The 18,089-nt window shown below is 44.6% G+C and overlaps 1 protein-coding gene across 3 annotated transcripts; it reads left to right on the top strand.

Annotated features, from left to right (window-relative positions):
- The first annotated feature begins 3,025 nt into the window (after window positions 1-3,025).
- On the top strand, window positions 3,026-17,205 carry xirp1 (xin actin binding repeat containing 1). Of its 3 annotated transcripts, XM_015957723.3 has the most exons (8): window positions 3,026-3,117; window positions 3,624-3,772; window positions 3,862-3,916; window positions 3,984-4,271; window positions 6,322-6,400; window positions 9,220-9,371; window positions 9,536-9,577; window positions 10,205-17,205. In XM_015957723.3, the coding sequence occupies exons 2-8, from the start codon at window positions 3,648-3,650 to the stop codon at window positions 16,958-16,960; spliced, it is 7,497 nt and encodes a 2,498-aa protein (XP_015813209.3). In that variant the 5' UTR covers window positions 3,026-3,117; window positions 3,624-3,647; the 3' UTR covers window positions 16,961-17,205. The 3 variants fall into 3 exon arrangements, with proteins under 3 accessions (XP_015813209.3, XP_070397843.1, XP_054586748.2); XM_070541742.1 differs by lacking the exons at window positions 3,026-3,117; window positions 3,624-3,772; window positions 3,862-3,916; window positions 3,984-4,271; window positions 6,322-6,400 and adding an exon at window positions 7,446-7,573; XM_054730773.2 differs by lacking the exons at window positions 3,026-3,117; window positions 3,624-3,772; window positions 3,862-3,916; window positions 3,984-4,271; window positions 6,322-6,400 and adding an exon at window positions 7,472-7,598.
- The last annotated feature ends 884 nt before the right edge of the window (window positions 17,206-18,089 follow it).

The following is an 18,089-nucleotide window of genomic DNA, read 5'->3' as shown; positions in this document are numbered from 1 at the left end:
ATACCTCCCTCCTTGAACCAGGCTTTGTCAGATCATTGCAGTTTTTTTGTTGTCATCGTTGTCCTGTGCTGTTCGTTCCCGTTCCATCATTAAAACCATTTTACTTAACCTGAAGCCTGCATCTGTACCTCCTGATCTGCTCCACCACACTTGGTCCATCCTCTCCACACCCGCAACGTGACAATAATTTGGTTTGAACAATTATTGCACACTTTATGTGAATCCTATAAACTTTGTTTCACTTCTTAAATATCACTGTGGGTGTCTCCTATACGATATTTAAAAGAAAAATTTCTATTAAAACAAAACAATTTATAAAGGAGAATCATGAAGCTTAACAAGGCTGTCCAAACATTCACGTCCCGCTGTATTCTTGTGCAACAGAACACAACAGAAAAGGACAATATTGACCAAATGATTTAAATCTGTCAGGTTTGATTAACAAAACCCGTTTCCCTGATTTGGCACGGCTACAGTTTCCTCAGAGCTGATGTGTGCAACGTCCCCTTACACCTGGGGAATAAACAGAGACTTTCACCTCTCGCTTGTTGATCATATACTTCTCTTCTACGTATCACAACTCCGTGCTTCTTCTAACAATGTGAATGTTGTAAAAACAGCAACCCTTTGTGCTGAAAATGGTTGAAAGAAAAACATATTAAAAAGTATTTTTTTTTATCTGTTTGCAAATCTAAGTGAATAAATCTATGATGGAATAAAAGGAGCTGCAGTCCAGTCACACCCAGAAAGGAGCTATCCACCTTCAGGCAGAAGGCTGAGCTTCCCTAGCTGAGGCTGTGTCTCGTGACCTCTGCCCTTTGTTACTATAATAGCTATAAGTTGTTTATGAGTGACCTTAATCTGGCCAGAGTAACACGTTTAATTCTCCCACCTCTCAATAACCATAATAATTTTGTCTGATTCTGAGTAAAGCCTGCAGTGCTGAATTTAACAGATCTGAAAGAGAAACTACTAGAAAATCTGGTTCGGATACTTTGAGAGTCTTGAGGATCAAAACGATGTAAGTTCTTTGAAAACGTCTTCAGATGAGAATGTGGAGGAAATTTCCACATCGTGAGACCCTGAGAGCCCTGACAGCTGCTGATCTTTTGCAGGTGATGTGTTTTGGGTGGTGTGCGTTTGTGTGTGTGTGAGTGGGTACTTCCTGTTGCACTGTCTGGAATCCTGCCAAGCGTGTTATACCTATGGCAGAACTAGAGAGGCATCTTGGAGCAAATGGGCGGTTTCTGTAGAGCTTGTGTGCTCAAACCCAAGTAAAACTATAAAATGATGCTCTGCCTTTGCTGGGACCATCTGCAGCACCACGTGAAAACGAGCAGGTCTGCCAGCCACCTGCTGCACGTTTAAAACACCTTCCGTGGATAAAGAGCGAGTGCAGCTGCAGCCCATGGTAACAAAGCAGGTTACACAACAACAGCAGTGATCTTATCTATACATGTTTGTGAGCACCTTAGGCTGTATGATTGGGTCTGACATTCCCCCTTTAACAACTGCCCTGTTGTCAGCCAGAGAGCTGCCATGACCTTTCCTACAAACTTTTAAACTCATCCGCATTACGCAACGGGGACGTGCACAGGCATCACAACCCAGAGTAGGACGCTTCACCGAGCATCGTGTCTGCAGCAGCGCGTTTTATCAAACATTCACCATCAGTCCACAGAGAGAGAGAGAGAGAGAGAGAGAGAGAGAGAGAGAGAGAGAGAGAGAGAGAGAGAGAGAGAGAGAGAGAGAGACAGAGAGACAGAGAGAGAGAGAGACAGAGAGAGAGAGAGAGAGAGAGAGAGAGTGTGTGTGTGTGTGTGTGTGTGTGTGTGTGTGTGTGTGTGTGTGTTTGTGTGTGTGTGTGTGTGTGTGTGTGTGTGTTTGTGTGTGTGTGTGTGTGTGTGTGTGTGTTTGTGTGTGTGTGTGTGTGTGTGTGTGTGTGTGTGTGTGTGTGTGTGTGTGTGTTTGTGTGTGTGTGTGTGTGTGTGTGTGTCTTCCTGTTCTTGTGTTGCCATGGCTGACTGAGTCTGGCTGTCAGCCCGGTTCTAGGAGCTACTGAGCTCTGAGCTCCAGTACAGAGTGCTCTGCTGTCGGTGCTGGTTCTCACATGTGGATCCATGTGAGGCTTTCAGGAGAACACAGCAGCAGCGGGAAGGAGACTTGCTCTTATGTCAGCCCCCCACCCCCCACCCCCACACACACACACCAAAACACAGAGATGTGAAAACACATGCATTAGACTCAGATAGCGCCTCCTAACTCTATCAGACGATGTTTTAATGGTTTGTATCTGTAGGAAGCATTGAGCTGGATCTGTGTGTGTGTGTGTGTGTGTGTGTGTGTGTGTGTGTGTGTGTGTGTGTGTGTGTGTGTGTGTGTGTGTGTGTGTGTGTGTGTGTGTGTGTGTGTGGTGTGTGTGATGGCCAAATTATAAAGCCAAAACAGCAATGTTCTGTCAACAAGCAGCAGCCCTTTTAATTCCCATCTTGCTGGGAGGAGTCGTGAAGCTCCAGCGCCCCCTCCCGGTGTCAATGAGGAAGTGCACGTACCCTAGACAGCTGTGCTGTTTTACAAACAGCTGAAAACACACTTGACCCTTCATCCAGGACAACAGTTTTAATTAAAAACGAAAAATTACAAACTTTACGACTTTTAAGCTCTATTTTGACGTTTTGAACCAATATTTTCCCCAAAAAACATGAGACAATTTTTCTTTTAAATTAAAGTCTAAAAGTGTTTTATGTTCCTCTTTGGCTTGCTCTAACGTAACACACTCAGGTGCTAACGTCACTTCATCACTTAGTAAACAATCCTGCTTAATGCTACTTTATCTGATCAGGGTGGGAAAAATAAACATGTTTACATTGTTTTTTATTATTATGAATAAGCCTTTAATTTGTGTATTACCGCCATTTTTAGAGCATGTCAGTCTTGTGCTTTTTCCCTTTTTACTGGACAGAATCATCAGTTGATGTGAAATATAAAAAGTCACTTCCGGAAGTCTTGAATCACAAGGTGTGGAAGGACTTTGTCCACTAGAAATGGTTCAGTCTTGTGAGAGATGCTCCAAAACCACAAATAGAGCAGCTGACCTCATCCTCCTCCTCTCCTCAGGTAAGAGTTTTGTCTTTTATTTTTGTACAATTTGTCTGAATTATCAAAGCAATCCTAATGCAACTATAATGCACCTGTAACCTCCAGCGCCGTGAATTTTACAGCAAACCTGTATGGAATTGAAACATACAACATATACTTTTTGGTCAGGATTAAGATGCACTTTTTCTTTTATTAAATTAAACTGAACGCCCTGAACCAACATCCGTTTAATTCACAGATGTGCAGAAACACGCAGTCATAAATACGAGCAGTTTTAGTGTGGAACTGCTGGAGGTTATAAACATTAACAAAGTCATATGACTGTCAGTGTCACAGCCTGTTATAGAGTAAGTCAAAGTTTAAACTCGGCTTCATCGCCAAATCTTTAGTCCGTTCAGATTTGATTTGTCTATTAAATAAAAGGACATGGTCTCTTTGATTTGCACTGAAGTTTGATCAGCAGAAAATGTTTGCAGTCACAGGATATGTATGAACACTAATCTTCTTTTCTCGACTCGATGAAGATAATCTGTGAAGAAAAAGCTGTAATGGAGGTCTTTAGTCTGCGGAGGACCCAGTCTCTGAGGAGTCTTTCTGGGGCTCGGGAGAGTTCATGGGTCACGTCAGCCCACGCATCCTGGAGCAGGAAGTCTGTCTCTCAGCTGGTGCAGCAGTAAGTTCTGAAAGACGAACACACAGCAGATTTATTCAGCTGTCAGGTTGATCTCAGATGTAAATGTGTCGATAATGATGCTTTCACAGTTACCAGAGCTGTGGTGACCTGGGGACTTCTGAACAAAATGAGCCAAAACTCCAGGTAACCTGCTGCCGTTTGTTTATTATAATAAATAAATATACAGCTAAAAACAAATTCCTGTTGCCAGGTGTCTGACAGCCGTGTGGACGGTTGCTGGAGGATGCAGGAGGGCAGGGAGACCCTCTGGAAATCTGCATGGAGCTCTAATCTGTCCAGGAGCCGCTCCATGGACGTCCTCCCCCAGAGAGAAACCTCCAGCACCAGAGCGCTGTGTGCCCTGTTTGAGTCCAAGTCCACCCTGCAGCAGGACTACAACAGCGGCCCTCGGCTGGACTCGCAGTCTAAAACAGGGAGAGGCTGTCCTCTGCAGGACTGGAGAAGTTACAACACTCCTCTGAAGGAGACATCACATCAGGTATCAGATAAAAATATATGGTACTGATCAAAACAAATAAGTGAACTCAGAAAGACTTTCCTTCACATAAGTATTTTAAATATTTGTTTAAAGACTGTTCTGTTGAGAACTTGTGGTTGTTAATATTATAACTGAAGTGCAACCGCAGTCAGTGTGAATAATCTAAAGGTATGACGTGATCTGCATGCACAGAAGAAGACGGCCCACGCTGCATGCGGTTTGCTGCAGTAATCACTTGAGAAAGGGTTGCTACGTAAATGCTGAAGCTTTCTCTGGAAAGCTATGAAACATGGGTCCTGTTTAGTCAGAACATTTGCATTTAGGTCACTTGTGACGACATGAGGATCAAAATCTCAAAACGCATGAATTCGCGAAGTAAAGAGGTTCATTCTTTCAGGACAGCCTCTGCAAAAGCCTGATCACCTTAAAGCTGCATTGTGTAGCATTTGCATTAAAAAAGCATATATCCAGTTTCGTCTCCTGACCGTACGATTGAATTGTGTACTTTTTGCCACGATTGTCTGTAGAGGTGGCCATTTCGTTTATTTTGAAGGGTTTCTAGGACCACCTTGTGAGAGCGCGTGCCGTGACATCCACAAGATGGCCATGTTCTAGTGATATGAATTCCGGCTCTTTTTAGAGAGCCGGTTCTTTTGGCTCAGCTCACCAAAAAGAGCCGGCTCTTTCGGCTCCCAAGTGGCTCCTCAGATTTTCTGTTGCGTAGAGTACATTTATAACCAAAATAATGCTAAACTATATGTAAAATGATTTACTAATGTAAAAAAAGCAATATATCAAATATTTATCATTTCTATGGATTTAATAACTGAACACTTTAGGAAATCTCCACTTTCCGACTGCTGGCGCTCATTTTCTCACCGTCTTCATCTCTCTCTCTCTCGCTCGCCTTTTTCCTCCTCCTCATTCCCTCTCGTCTCCCTCCTCCCACATGTGCTCTGCTGTGTCTGAGACTGATCCTCCCTCTTCCCCGCCCCTACTGCTCTGTGTGTGGACAGTCTGGACACGCAGTTACACATGTTGACCAATCGCCTGTAGCTTTCACCAAGGCAAGAGGGGGAGGGGGGAGGGGAGGGAACGGCTCCCAATGACGAGCCGGCTCCCGTCGTTCACTTCAAAGAGCCGGCTCTTAGAGCCGGTTCGTTTGCTACGACACATCACTACCATGTTCCCCTTCAGTTAGCCGCTAGAAAAGCTCAGCTAAGCTAGCAGAACCGTACATTTGAAGATGAATCCTGCCAGCAGTTCCTGCCAGGTTCTCTCTGCTTCTCAGGCTGCTCCTCTCGGTTCTGACCGAGACTGAGCACCTAGGAACGGACCTCCAGACTCTCTGAATTTGTGAGGCAGCATATCCTCCTGGTTCTGCCTAAAGTTGTGAGACACAGACGGCCTGCACTGCTGCACTTCATGTCTGGTACTAAAACTCAAGGACTTTGAAAATGTTTGAGAAACAGCCGGGAGTGGGAATCCCCGCCAAAATTCCCCGGTTTTCCAATGCTCTCCCTGCAAACCTGCCAATTATCATCGGCCACTCTTTCCAACACTCCCCCGATACAGCTTTTTCTGTTAGTTCAAGGCGGTAGTAAATAATAACAAATAAATAGTTTACTAATTTCGAAGACCGTTTGAACATCACTGGAGTGCACATTTTGCTGACTGCAATTTCTCTGACGGCCACACGGTGCGCTCTCTGTGGCATCAAACTATGCAGAGCAGCATTAAAGTTTTAGACCTCATTACATCTAAGAGAATCAGGCTGACTGATGAGTGAGAAGATCAGGTAAATGTAACGGGGCATGGTCATTTCTAAATTAAAATCCACCTTAAAACATGCAGGGAGTAAAAAAAATTTGCAAATGACTTCAGAGAGCCCCTTTGTTTTCATAATGCTTTTATTTGTGTTTGTTTTTACGATGCACATATTTTATTTCCGTGTGTATTTATTTCTGAAGCAACCAGAGATGCAGGCTGTAAAAATAAAGTTGGGTTAAGTCGAGTTAATTCTCCTAACAAGAATCTCACCACTCCACAGAGAACAACCCAGGTGGACGGTCAAAAGGTCACGAATGGCCTTCTGGAGAGCCACAGCAGAGCCTCCAGGCACCCAACTGGTGAGCATGTTTGCACTCACTGAGATGGCAGAGGGCAGATGGACCGGTGTCCGAGCGTCCTCAGAGACGTAATTTATGGACGTGTCTGTGTCACACTGCACAGCTGTTTACATGTCTGTTCTGGATAGATCCTTGAAAATATGAAGGTAGCCACTTTCTTGTGTGTGTGTTTGTATCAAGCGTATTTACATTTGGGTTCCGGCAGACACATCGGGATCAAGGTTGATGATATTTACAGTGTCGTCATGCGAATCCTGAAAGTGTTTGACGAGCAGCAACTGAAACGTTGCTTCGTGGAGGAAAGTCAAACGCTAAATAAAGACAAGGATGCAGCTGGGTAAAGGCATAGCTATGTGCTCACACACATGCTGAAGATAGGAGTGAGGCTGCTGCTGCACCGTTCCACCGTGACGCGGTCCTTAGTCACATGAGCCCTGGAACTGATGTTGTTTAGATGCACTGACGTGTTTACTCTGTGATGTGAGTAAGAGAGAGATGAGCTGCCATCAGTACTCATGAGTAAGAAGATTTAATAGATTTCTTTGGTCATGCTGAGTTTTTTATTTTTTGTGAAAAATCGAATAATTACAATATTATATCCAACAAGACTGACCACCCTGTCGTTCACATAGAATCATGTCATGGAGGAGCTCATTTAACCATAGCAGTACTTTCAGATGCAAAACTATTTCTCTGAACAGAGGCTGTTCGAGAAGCTGCCTCGGGTTTGAGGGTAAGAAACACACAACTCTCCCAGTCCACTGATCTTTTTCAGACTCTACTGGTTCGTCAAAATAAAACCTTCCATGAGTTCCTGTGTGTTATTTTAACACCCCTCAAAAAAAAAAAAAAAACCACCCACTGACACACATGCTAATGGTCCCACCCACTGGGCTCATAATAGTAGGTGACAATGGAGCTGTGGGAAAGGGAGGTGGTGGGGTGTCCCAGTCATTCGCTGACCAGCAGCCATGATTGACTGACGCCGGTAGCAGCAGCCAGCCCCCCAATCCCAAAAATAGCTGAAGTCTGACCAGTGGAAGAGCGGCAGCAGATAAAAGTCAGCTGTCACCAAGACCCCAGAACGAGGAAGAGTCCAGTCAGAGCTGGAGCTGAGGGAAGAGACGGGCTGAGACACACATCACAGGGGCCACCACGGCAGGCACGCAGCAGGTGAACAGAGCTGGGTGACTTCTTAGTGAGTATTCATGCATGAAGCTGTGGCTAACATTATAATATAATACTATATTGTTTTAGGTGGCAGCAGATGTGTCCAACTTTAAATAAGACGGTGTTTAATAACTGTGTTCACAGTAATTACACGTTTGAATTACAAATTTAGGCTGTTTATGAACAGGACCGTGGAAGTCACAAACTATTATTCATAAATATTTAGTCTGTGAGAGCTTCATCGGTGACGTTTCCATGAAGCCTTCCGGGGAAATCTCTGGGTGTAGCGTGGTGGTGGGCTGTGACCATCCTTTGGTGTTCGGGTCTTCCTTGCAGTCTGTGAATGTGGCCGCTATCGACAACAGCTGATAGCGGGGAAGGTGGTGAGGAACAAATACCAGCTGCACAGCTGCAACAGTTAAAAATGTGTCTGCCCATTACTGCTCCGCTAATAGCTCCTCTTCATTCCTGGAGTTAACCCAGACGTGCCACCGTGAATGCGTGGGAATCACGCAGATGAAGACCAAACTGATTTTACAATAAGTGGCTTTTATCAGAAAGTCTCCTGCTGCTGGTGGGCGAGGACTGGATCGGAACAGGCCCGGCCCCCGGTGGCTTCATTCTCTCTGGTCACCCAGCGATGAAAATGCTTTAAGTCCAGACTCGTGAGAGGCAACGGCTCACCGCTCCATCCTTTTGTCCCGAGAGGGCTTAGTGTTTGAAAGGGGAGGTGGGTTTCAACCTGGATATTAGACACAGACGGGTGGCCCGTGCGCCTCACCCAGCTGTTGATCGCCAAACTTCCTGTATCATTCACCGTTTGAACCATGGATGTAATTTTCACTTTTGGGGGGGGGGGGGGGGGAATCTTTACAGTAGGTTCTAATGGGAGATAGGCTTCAACACAAATGGTTGTTTTCTGCTTGGTCCTAGAGCTCAACCAGTGTCAATTTAATATAGTGTAATATTGTTTTTGGATGGCAAAAAGTGCAGGGGTCAAAACTTGACTTTGGAAAAAGTGTGTGTGTGTGTGGGAGGGGGGAGGGGGCATGTCCCCCCGTGCCCCCCCCAAATTACGTCCATGGTTTGAACAAATTTGTGTCAAACTCTGCGTGGATATTATCGTAGCACTGACCACGTCTAGTCAGAGCTTCACACTGTGAGCAGAAACGGGTTCAGGTGAAAGAGCTTAGCTCCGATTGTTCACAAGGTCAGGCAGATGTATTTGAAGGGTCAGGTGTTGATAGTTTGATGGCAGGGAGCTCACACACACACAATGTGCCGCTGCAGCTGAGCTAGCAGTTGCTGACTTTTCTCCCTCTCCTGGGCGTCGCGGTCGGTCTGAGGCATGCGGCCCTGTCTGTTTCTGATGACTGTGCGGGACGATAACAGCCACAGGAATCAAATACCTACATGTTGGCTCATTTACATTTTCAATGCCTTGATGCAAAAATAAAAGGTTCAGAGAGTTAGCTAGAGCTACAAGATATCACTATATCATCACTATAAATAGGCACACTTAGAACATAACTAAAAGTGGGAGCTGCTATCTTCAAACATGTTAATAAGCACCAGGCCTAAAACAATGGGCTGATTAAAAGTCACGCCCTGCTTATAAAAGGGCTCTTTCATTGTTCTTCTCATTGCAGATGATAAATACAATAACCCGCTGAGCAAAGGAGGCACTGAGTCGAGACAACCCAGAGACAGGACATCTTCTTCCTCCTCAGTGAGGGACAGATTAGCTCTCTATCTGACCAAAGCAGCAGCCAGTGACTTGACAGGAGGCTTCGTGCAGCCAGTGAGTTCCTGAAATGCCTCCAATTCCTGCACACACAGCGAGGTCAAGGGCTTACCGCGGGGCCCTGCCTCCACACCCAGCAACGCTGATTTAAAATACAATCCCCTGTTCGCAATAAACATGTGTACTTTAACCAAACTATCACCTTTTTTGTTGTTTCACAGGAATTCGTAGCTACTCCGGGATCAAAAGTTAAACACAACAAGGTACTGTACAGCTGATTAGCTCGCGTGTTGTCCTACTAACGTGTGTTATGTGTTTTAGCTACTATTTACCTCTTAGAAAAGCACCAAAAGAAGCACAACTCAGTTCATTTGTGTGTAGACAGCTACAGCTGTGTCGTAAGAAACCAAAGCCATGTTATTATTACACGTAAAAAATAGATTGATTGCAATAAGATGTTTCCTAAAACCACGAAGAGAAAAAGTCCAAATTTATTCTTTGCGTTTCACTTTCTTCCCATTTCACTAAAACTTGTTGACTTTAACAGACTGAGCTCATGAAACAGGGACTAATTTCTTCAATCCTAAAAATCAATCGATGGCCTCAGATACGTTTGGCTTTTTCCAGCCGGACTGAGTTGGAAAACCAGATTCTCGGAGCATTTTCCGATACGGAACAGCGCGTGTGGTGTCTGCCTACTAACAGCCGTCGGGTGTGTTTTTAATCTTGGTGTGACAGAAGACGGCTTGCTGTGACTAAACACTCGTGAGCACAGAGGAAGGTAAAGTATCATCTCTTCTAACCACGAGTTCTTCTGTACATCTCAGTTGACACGTTTCAGATGACTGGGTCCTTATACTGCTACTTCTTTTCTGTTTTGTTATTTGAAGATGGCTGAAGCAGCTAGGAAATTCACCGTTTCACAAGCATGTCCAGAAGAAGATGACCTCCTCCCTCCCCCACCTCCCCCTGTACCACCCAAACCTGCTGACTACGAAGGGCCGGCAGCATTATGTAGCCTCCCGGTGCCTCCTCCCAAAGAAAGCTTCACCACCCTCTATCAGCAACGACAGAAGAACGAGCTGAAGAGGCTCTTTAAACACATCCACCCGGACGTACGGGCGAGTCTCGACGACGCGGTGGATGATGAGATCATGAAAGCCGTGCAGTCAGAGAGTGCTCAGGCAGCAGATGGCTCTTATCAGGGTGAGGTTCAGTCCATGAGGTGGATCTTTGAGAATTGGACTCTGGACAACATTGGAGATCCTCATGAAACCAAAAAGCTTCTGCACACAGAGGAGTTAAAAGGCGGAGATGTCAGGAGCACCTCCTCAAAGTTCGAGTACGTAGACAGCGCCCGACACACATCTACTAGGAGACAGAGCTCTGTCAGAGGTGATGTGAGAACATCAACATGGCTGTTTGAGACCCAACCTTTGGGTTCTCTCAGCAGATCCAAAGGCGAGGAGGGGGAATTGGTTGAAGCGGTTCTGAAAGAACCCTTACAGTCTGGAGATGTGAGAGGGACTCGGCTTCTCTTTGAGACGAAACCTCTCAGTGACTTAGGACGTTGCAATTCCATAGAAGACTGCAGCGTTCTGAAACTAAAATCAGAGCTTCAGGAGCAGAGAGGGGATTTCCAGAAAACCCTGAAACTTTTTCAGACAGACCCTGGCTGTGCCATCAGAGACAAGAACGGCAACATCCATACTGTTACATCCATCTGCAGGGAGGAGATCAGCAGCAGCAACTTCAGCACTGCCCGCTGGCTCTTTGAAACCCAGCCTTTGGACACGGTCAATAAAGGAAGTGACGGAATGAAAATGATACGGGGTATTTCCCTGGAGGAGGGGCACAGAGGGGGTGTTGACCAGAAACGGTGGATGTTTGAAACTCAGCCATTTGACACTATTCAAGAGGTTGCGGGAGTGGGAGAGTTTGATGGAAGAGCAGAAAGGTGTCTGGAGAAAGAAGCAATCATCGGCGGAGACGTGAAGACTTCTCTTTGGCTGTTTGAAACTCAACCTGTGGAGACTCTCAGTGGCAGCTATGAAGTTGGGCGCCTGCAGAAAATCACCCTTTCTGCCGAAGAACAAGGAGAAGTGAAAGGCAAAAAGCTAATCTTTGAAAATGGCAATTTTCAAAAGTACACCTCACGCCAAGAGGAGGAGATCAAAAAAGGTGACGTGAAGAGTTACAAACAACTTTTTGAAACAATTCCTTTGAGCAAAATTTCTCATTTTGAGAAGGAAATAACCACAAAGGAGGAACAATCAGACGAAAATGTGAAAGATGACAAAAACCCTTTATATGCAATAAGGGATGGTCGTGGAAACATTCATGAGGTTGTAACAGTCAGCCGAGAGGAAATCATCAAAGGGAAAGTCAAGAACTACAAGTGGATGTTTGACACCAAGCCTTTAGATCAGCTGGTAGATGCAAAAGGAAATGTTGAAGTAATTAAAGGCATCACCAGAAAAGAAGACACCACAGGTGATGTGAAAATGGCAAAGTGGTTTTTGGAAACCCAGACAACGGACGGGATCCATCTCAAGTGCAACCAAAATGAGCAAAGCTCTTCAGTGAAAGAAGAACCTTGCAAAGATGAAGTCAAGACCTGCAAATGGTTATTTGAGACGGAGACAGAGTCCATTGATGCTGATTCCAAAGCCACTACCTGGCTTTTTGAGTCCCAACCCCAAGACGGCATCAAAGATGGTGAACCAGTCAGTTTGAAGCTCTGCAGCAGCACAATGGATCCTGTCAAATGCGAGGTTAAAACAACCAAACATCTGTTTGAAACAGAAACATTCAAGATTTCAGAACAGAATCTGAAGTACATCAGCCAGGTCCACCTCCAGTCGGGAGGTGTCTCGCGTGTCAAAGAGCTCTTTGAGTCCCAATCCCTTGATGAAATCGGATCAGAAAAGGTGACATCTTCTGAGGGGCAGAACCAAGATGAACACATAGAAAGAGGCTCGGTTCATAAATTTACATGGATGTTTGAGAACTGTCCCATGACCCAGATCAGCAAGGACCATGATGGCGTAAGCATGGAGATAGCTGGAGTCATTGAGAAAGGAGATGTTCAAAATAAAAAGTTTATTTTTGAAACCTCTTCATTAGACAAAATTCACCAGGAATCAAATGAGGAGAAGTCAGTACCCGAGGAAGGACCTTTGAGCAATGTTGATGTCAAGTCGAGCTCCATGATGTTTGAATCGATGCCGCTGTATGCAATCAGAGACAAGGAGGGCCAGTTTCATGAGGTGACAACTGTGAGAAAAGAAGAAGTGATGAGTGGTGACGTAAAAGGGGCCAGGTGGATGTTTGAGACAAAACCACTTGATGCCATCAAGGCAGAGAATGACGTTTATGTGATTCGAGCTGTCACGCAGGAAGATGTCAAAACAGGGGGTGTCAAATCAGCCAGGTGGAAGTTTGAGACTCAACCTCTGGATTCCTTCGGTCGAGACGAACCTCCCGTCAGAGTAACTGGAGAAATAGAAGGCATCAATGTCCAACAAAACAAAACGATGTTTGAGTCTGATCAGTCCTCCAGAAAGTTTGTCAGAATGGTTAGTGTCACTGATGTGAAGAGAGGGGATGTCAGGACCTCCACGTGGCTGTTTGAGAATCAGACTCTGGACAGTCTGAAAGGAGAACCTGAAGAACAGAGTCCGGTTCAAACAGTCCACAGGGAGGACAGCCAGAAGGGGGATGTGAAACGTTGCACCTGGCTGTTTGAATCTCAGCCCCTGGACAAGTTCAGGGAACTTGAGGAAGCCTCAGACCAAGCTGTGGAGGAGATACCCAAGGCCGACGTGAAGTGCACTACGTGGTTGTTCGAAACCACCCCGCTGGACAAAATCACTGCCAGCAGCACGGCTGACACCCTTTCGTATTTGTATGAAATGAATTTTATTCACTCAAGCGGAATTATAATAGAAGCAAATGAACAAAATAATGTTAATATGGCAAAATATCAGCTTGAAAGCAACGGAGGTGTGAAGATTCAGAAAGAAGATGTCGTCACTGGTCAAATCAGGAACATTATGTTGCAACTTCTGCTCAAACCAACGATAAAACCACAAGTTAGTCTCCTGAGAGAAGTCGAGAAGGGCAAAATCAATACCGCTGTGATTGAACTTCCAGTCTTTGAGTCAACCACAGCTGCTGGCATTGAGCGTGATCAAAGAATCCAAAATATCACACAAACCATAGAAGAGTTACTTATCTACAAAAAACATTTCAAAAAGGGAATCGTCATGCAAGAGGCTGGAGATGGAAAAGCAGAAATGTCGGTTTATTCTCTAATCAGTAATGCAGAAATCAAAACTGAGAGTCAAATCGTGGAAAGGGGAGATGTTAAAAGTACAATTGGAAATCTGTTGGCAACCGCTAATAGTCACCAAACTGCAACGTCCTGTCGCGTGGATGAAAACGAGAAGGGAAATGTGAACTTGTTCAAGAGCTGCATTGAGAAGGGAGACCTGCAGTACTTGAAGAGTCTTCACGCCGAGGCATCTGAATGTGAAGCTGACCACAGCAGCTTGATCAAAGAGCAGATCGAAACAATTCAAGGGGGTGTGAAGGAAGCAAAGAGGAGCCTGTGGCAGCAAAAAGAGCAGGTGGAGCGAAGCATTTGTGATGTTTTGCCAGGGGATGTACAGAACACCAAAAAAGTGTTTGCATCTGAGAGCTGCGTTGGTGCGGACAGCAGTGTTCCTAAAGAAGAAATAATCCCAGGAGATATCTCTTCAGCAAAGCAACAACTTGCTGCGAAACCACCTGTGACTGTTGACAAAGAGGAGATCGTACCGGGAGACATCAGGGCAACAATGGAGTCATTAGAACGTGCAAAGCAGCAAAGCATGAGCGTGGAGCGGGAGACCTTTCAACCCGGAACAATCTATGACATGGACATATCCTCACAAGGTCCTGTAGAAGAAGGAAGTCAACCCCAGAAGGAGGTTATCGTATCTGGAAATGTGAGAGCAGCGAAAAAGTCTCTTGAAATGGCCAAGCAACAAAGCTTGCATGTGGAGCGGGACGTTGTTGTTCCTGGGAAAATATACAACTTGGGAGTGTCGGCTCAAGAAGAAAGCTCTTCAAAAGTGATGCAGACCACATACTCGTCGTCCTCCAGAATCCAGCAGATCAAGACTAACCCAAAGGTCAGTGAAGCAGAGCAGGAAAGCCAAGTTTCCTTTGATTCCTGTCAACAACGAGCTGTGTTAGTCAGTAATTGTGCCCGACACCCACTGCCACATCTTATAGACTGTGATTTTAATGGTCAGTCAACTGAGGGCGAGCTGGGAGACGACGTTAGAGGAGATGTGAAGGCAGCAATTAGGTCCCTGCAGAGTGCATCAACAGAGCAGAAGTTTGTAGATAAAGAGAATATCATTAGAGGAAATGTGCAGATGGCTTTGGAGTCTCTTGGGAAGTCTAAGGTTAACGTGTCCAAAGGAGACTATCAAGCTGCTATGATATACAGGAACTCAGGCAGGGCTTGTTCAGGAAGAAGCAAAACTGTTCACAATCAGTGTGTTGTGGTGTCTGTGCCTCCAACTGACACAAAATTATCTCATTCAATTGCAGTAACCTGTGAAGGGCAGCCAAGCATCTCAACTCAGATTTCAGTCCCGGACATCGTAGCTAATGGAAACTCTACATCACCTAGCTCTGAAAGAGTAACTCCACCTCCACTCGTAGAACAGACCAGGAAACCAAAGGAGCAGAAGCCAGCTTTACCACCAAAGCCTCAGTGGATAAAAACCATAGCTCTGGAAGGACCAAACACCTCTCCAGCACCTGCCCCTGAAGTCACCTTCTCTGAAGAAGATGATATAAGTAGAGTGGTTCCCCCAAAGCAAAGACAACAGCACGCTGTACAAGCTGCAGATAAAAGACAAGACGTCACAGCACACGGTAAAAACAGTAAAGGGAGTTCACACGAGTTGCTCCACCAACAAAACGGAGATGAAACCAAACGTGGATCAAACGGGTCAAACGAAGTTCTGATGACGGACTCAAACTTTCAGCAGAACGAGAGGAAATCAAATGTAAATGTTTCTAGCTCTAAAGAAGAGGTAATAGAAAGAAATGTGATACAGAAAATAAACGCAGTTGAGGAGATTCAGATGTGTATGAAGAACTATACAGAAGATGGAAAACAGGAGATGAGCAAGAGCTTGCAGAATGTCCTACAGAACTTTGAGAGGAAGGATGGCGAGGACAGGCGAGATCTGCTATCGAAGAAGGTAAAAGTGATTCATAATAATGCTAGTGAAGACAAATACACCGATAAAACCACCGTCGGACAGCGCAAACACCATCCCAACCCGGCCAAAAACCAACACAGAACTCCAGCAGGAGCATCACAGAGCAACGATGACCAGATCCCTTTGCAGCAAAATGATCTGAAACGGAACAATCAAGAAGTTGGAAGTAAAGTTGTTATGAGAGAGAAGAAAGTAAGAGAAACAGAGGAAGAACGGCGGCAAAGGCTTTCTGTCCACAAGGACGAAATCATGAAAGGAAATGTGAAGGCAGCCATGGAGATCTTTGAAAATTTAAAGAAACGAGAGGAACTCAAAGGAATCCTGTCTCAGGTGCAGGAGATGGAAGGTGAGGACTGCGGTGTGGATGCTAACTCCCTGATGACTCTGTATGACAATGTCCCTGCTTGGATGGCCACACCCAGTAGAAATGCTACAAAATGTAAAATGGAGGGAAAGAAGGTAGAAGTTGCATGGCACGACGATGATCTTGAAAGCATCTCCTCGGTTGAAACTGCGTTTGAAGATCTAGAAAAGGCGAGTAAGGAGATCATGAAACTCAAGGAGCAGACATTAGCCAAACTCGTTGACATTGAAGAAACAATAAAAAAGGCTTTGTACTCTGTGTCCAATCTCAAGTCTGAGGCTGACATTGCAGGCTTGTCGGGGCTGTTCGACGAATCTTTGAAATCTGAGCAGAACTTTCTTCCTCCCAAAAACATCAGGAAGATCAGTATTGTGTCAAGCAAGAGCAAACCAGGTCCTGCCAACCAGACGAAAGGTTCAGATTCAAACCTTCCCAAAGGACAAGTATCCAACCAACCAAACAAAAAGCCACTCATTAGACAATCCTCCTCTCAATCCTCACCGTCTTTCATCTCCATTCACTCTACAAGAAAGCCGTCTGAACAACAAAAACCAACCATGACAACATTTAAACCAAATTCTGAAGTTTCTTCACATAGCTGCACCAATGCAACTCATGATCTAGATCCTGTTGCTCCTGAATCCTCAAAGAATGGTCTCAGTCCAGAACGCAAAGTCAGCGTGCTTGAGGTGAAAGCTGTTCCCAAGCAGGAAGCAGGAATAGTCGGCACCAGGACGGTCAGCGAAACGTACGAGGAGAGCGACGGCTTCGGCAACGTCTTTGTTTCTTCCACAACTTCCACGTTTATCACCAACCAACCCGACGGGAAAACACCGGCTCTGTTTGAGGTGATTGGAAGTCCAACCAGATACGAAGTCCTGACGTCTCCTTCAGCTCCAGCGTCTGGAAGTCCTTCAGGAGACAGAGTGTTGAACAACCCAAAGAAGGAAGGGAGGGTGTTCGTTTCATTTAGGCATCCAAAGGAAAAACACTAATGTGATTAAAGTTTGGTGAATTTAGTCAGGTTACATTTGTGAGTTTATCTCGTTTTGTTTTTATTTAAAGTTTTTTTTAGTAATGTTTGTGTATTAAACTAATATTATGAGAATAAAATTACCTTTAAATAGTAAAAAAAAAAGTTTTATAGAATTTTCTACTGTAACCAGGGTTTGTGTATTAAAGCTAAACATTAACACTAATTTTTGTGTAAAATGTCAAATAAACCACTGAAAGTTTAAAAGTGATCTTGGTTATTATGCTTTATGGTGCTTGTTTTCCAAATAACCTACCAAAACTATTACGGTTAAACGTGAGCATGCTGCAGGTACGTAGGTTTTATTTCTCAGATGATCTAAATCAGTCGATCCCCAACTTTTGTTTTTGACACATAAAAGCAATCTGACAATAAAAAATCTACTTTGTTCAGTACAGTGATCCCTCGTTTATCGCGGTAGGTGCGTTCCAGACCTGGCCGCGATAGGTGAAAATCCGCGAAGTAGGGACACCATATTTACAGTATTTATTTAACAGGTACGTACAGTATTCAGACTTTAAAAACCCTCCCTTTACATAGTACTGTTAACAAACCACCCTTTAATGTACATTTTATGATGAAATTGATGGAAAAAAAACAGGAATTTCTTGATATTTTGCATAGAAAAATACCGCGAATCGGTGAAAAATAATGCGAATCGGCGAATTTCCCTTGAATAAGGCTCCAAAGAAAAAATCCGCGAAGTCGTGAATCCACGATAAACGAACCGCGAAGTAGCGAGGGATCACTGTATTACCGTAGTTTTCCAGACTATGGTCTGTTTCTATCTTTTTGTTACAGTTGAGACTAAAACAGCAAACACAGAGCCTCATTAACCAGTACTGTGCTCATCTCTGCATTGGTAAAGGCTGGTGCTAAACAATGATCATCATCATCATCATCATCATCATCATCATCATCAAAGTTGCTTGAACTTTTGAAGATTATGAAAAAACTCAAATAAGGGTTTTAACATCCCACAGTGGGGTCCTGACCCTCACTTTAAGGGTACATAGCCAAAGATTTCTTCATTTTGTCCGATGTGTCATCTGTAGTTTCAGCCCACATCTCCAGGACACTATGAACATTAT

The sequence above is a fragment of the Nothobranchius furzeri genome, chromosome 11, assembly GCF_043380555.1.
Source record: "Nothobranchius furzeri strain GRZ-AD chromosome 11, NfurGRZ-RIMD1, whole genome shotgun sequence".
In the NCBI taxonomy this organism is placed as follows: Eukaryota; Metazoa; Chordata; class Actinopteri; order Cyprinodontiformes; family Nothobranchiidae; genus Nothobranchius; species Nothobranchius furzeri.
The sequence above is the reverse complement of the archived record's forward strand: the minus strand, read 5'-3'. Positions and strand labels throughout refer to the sequence as shown.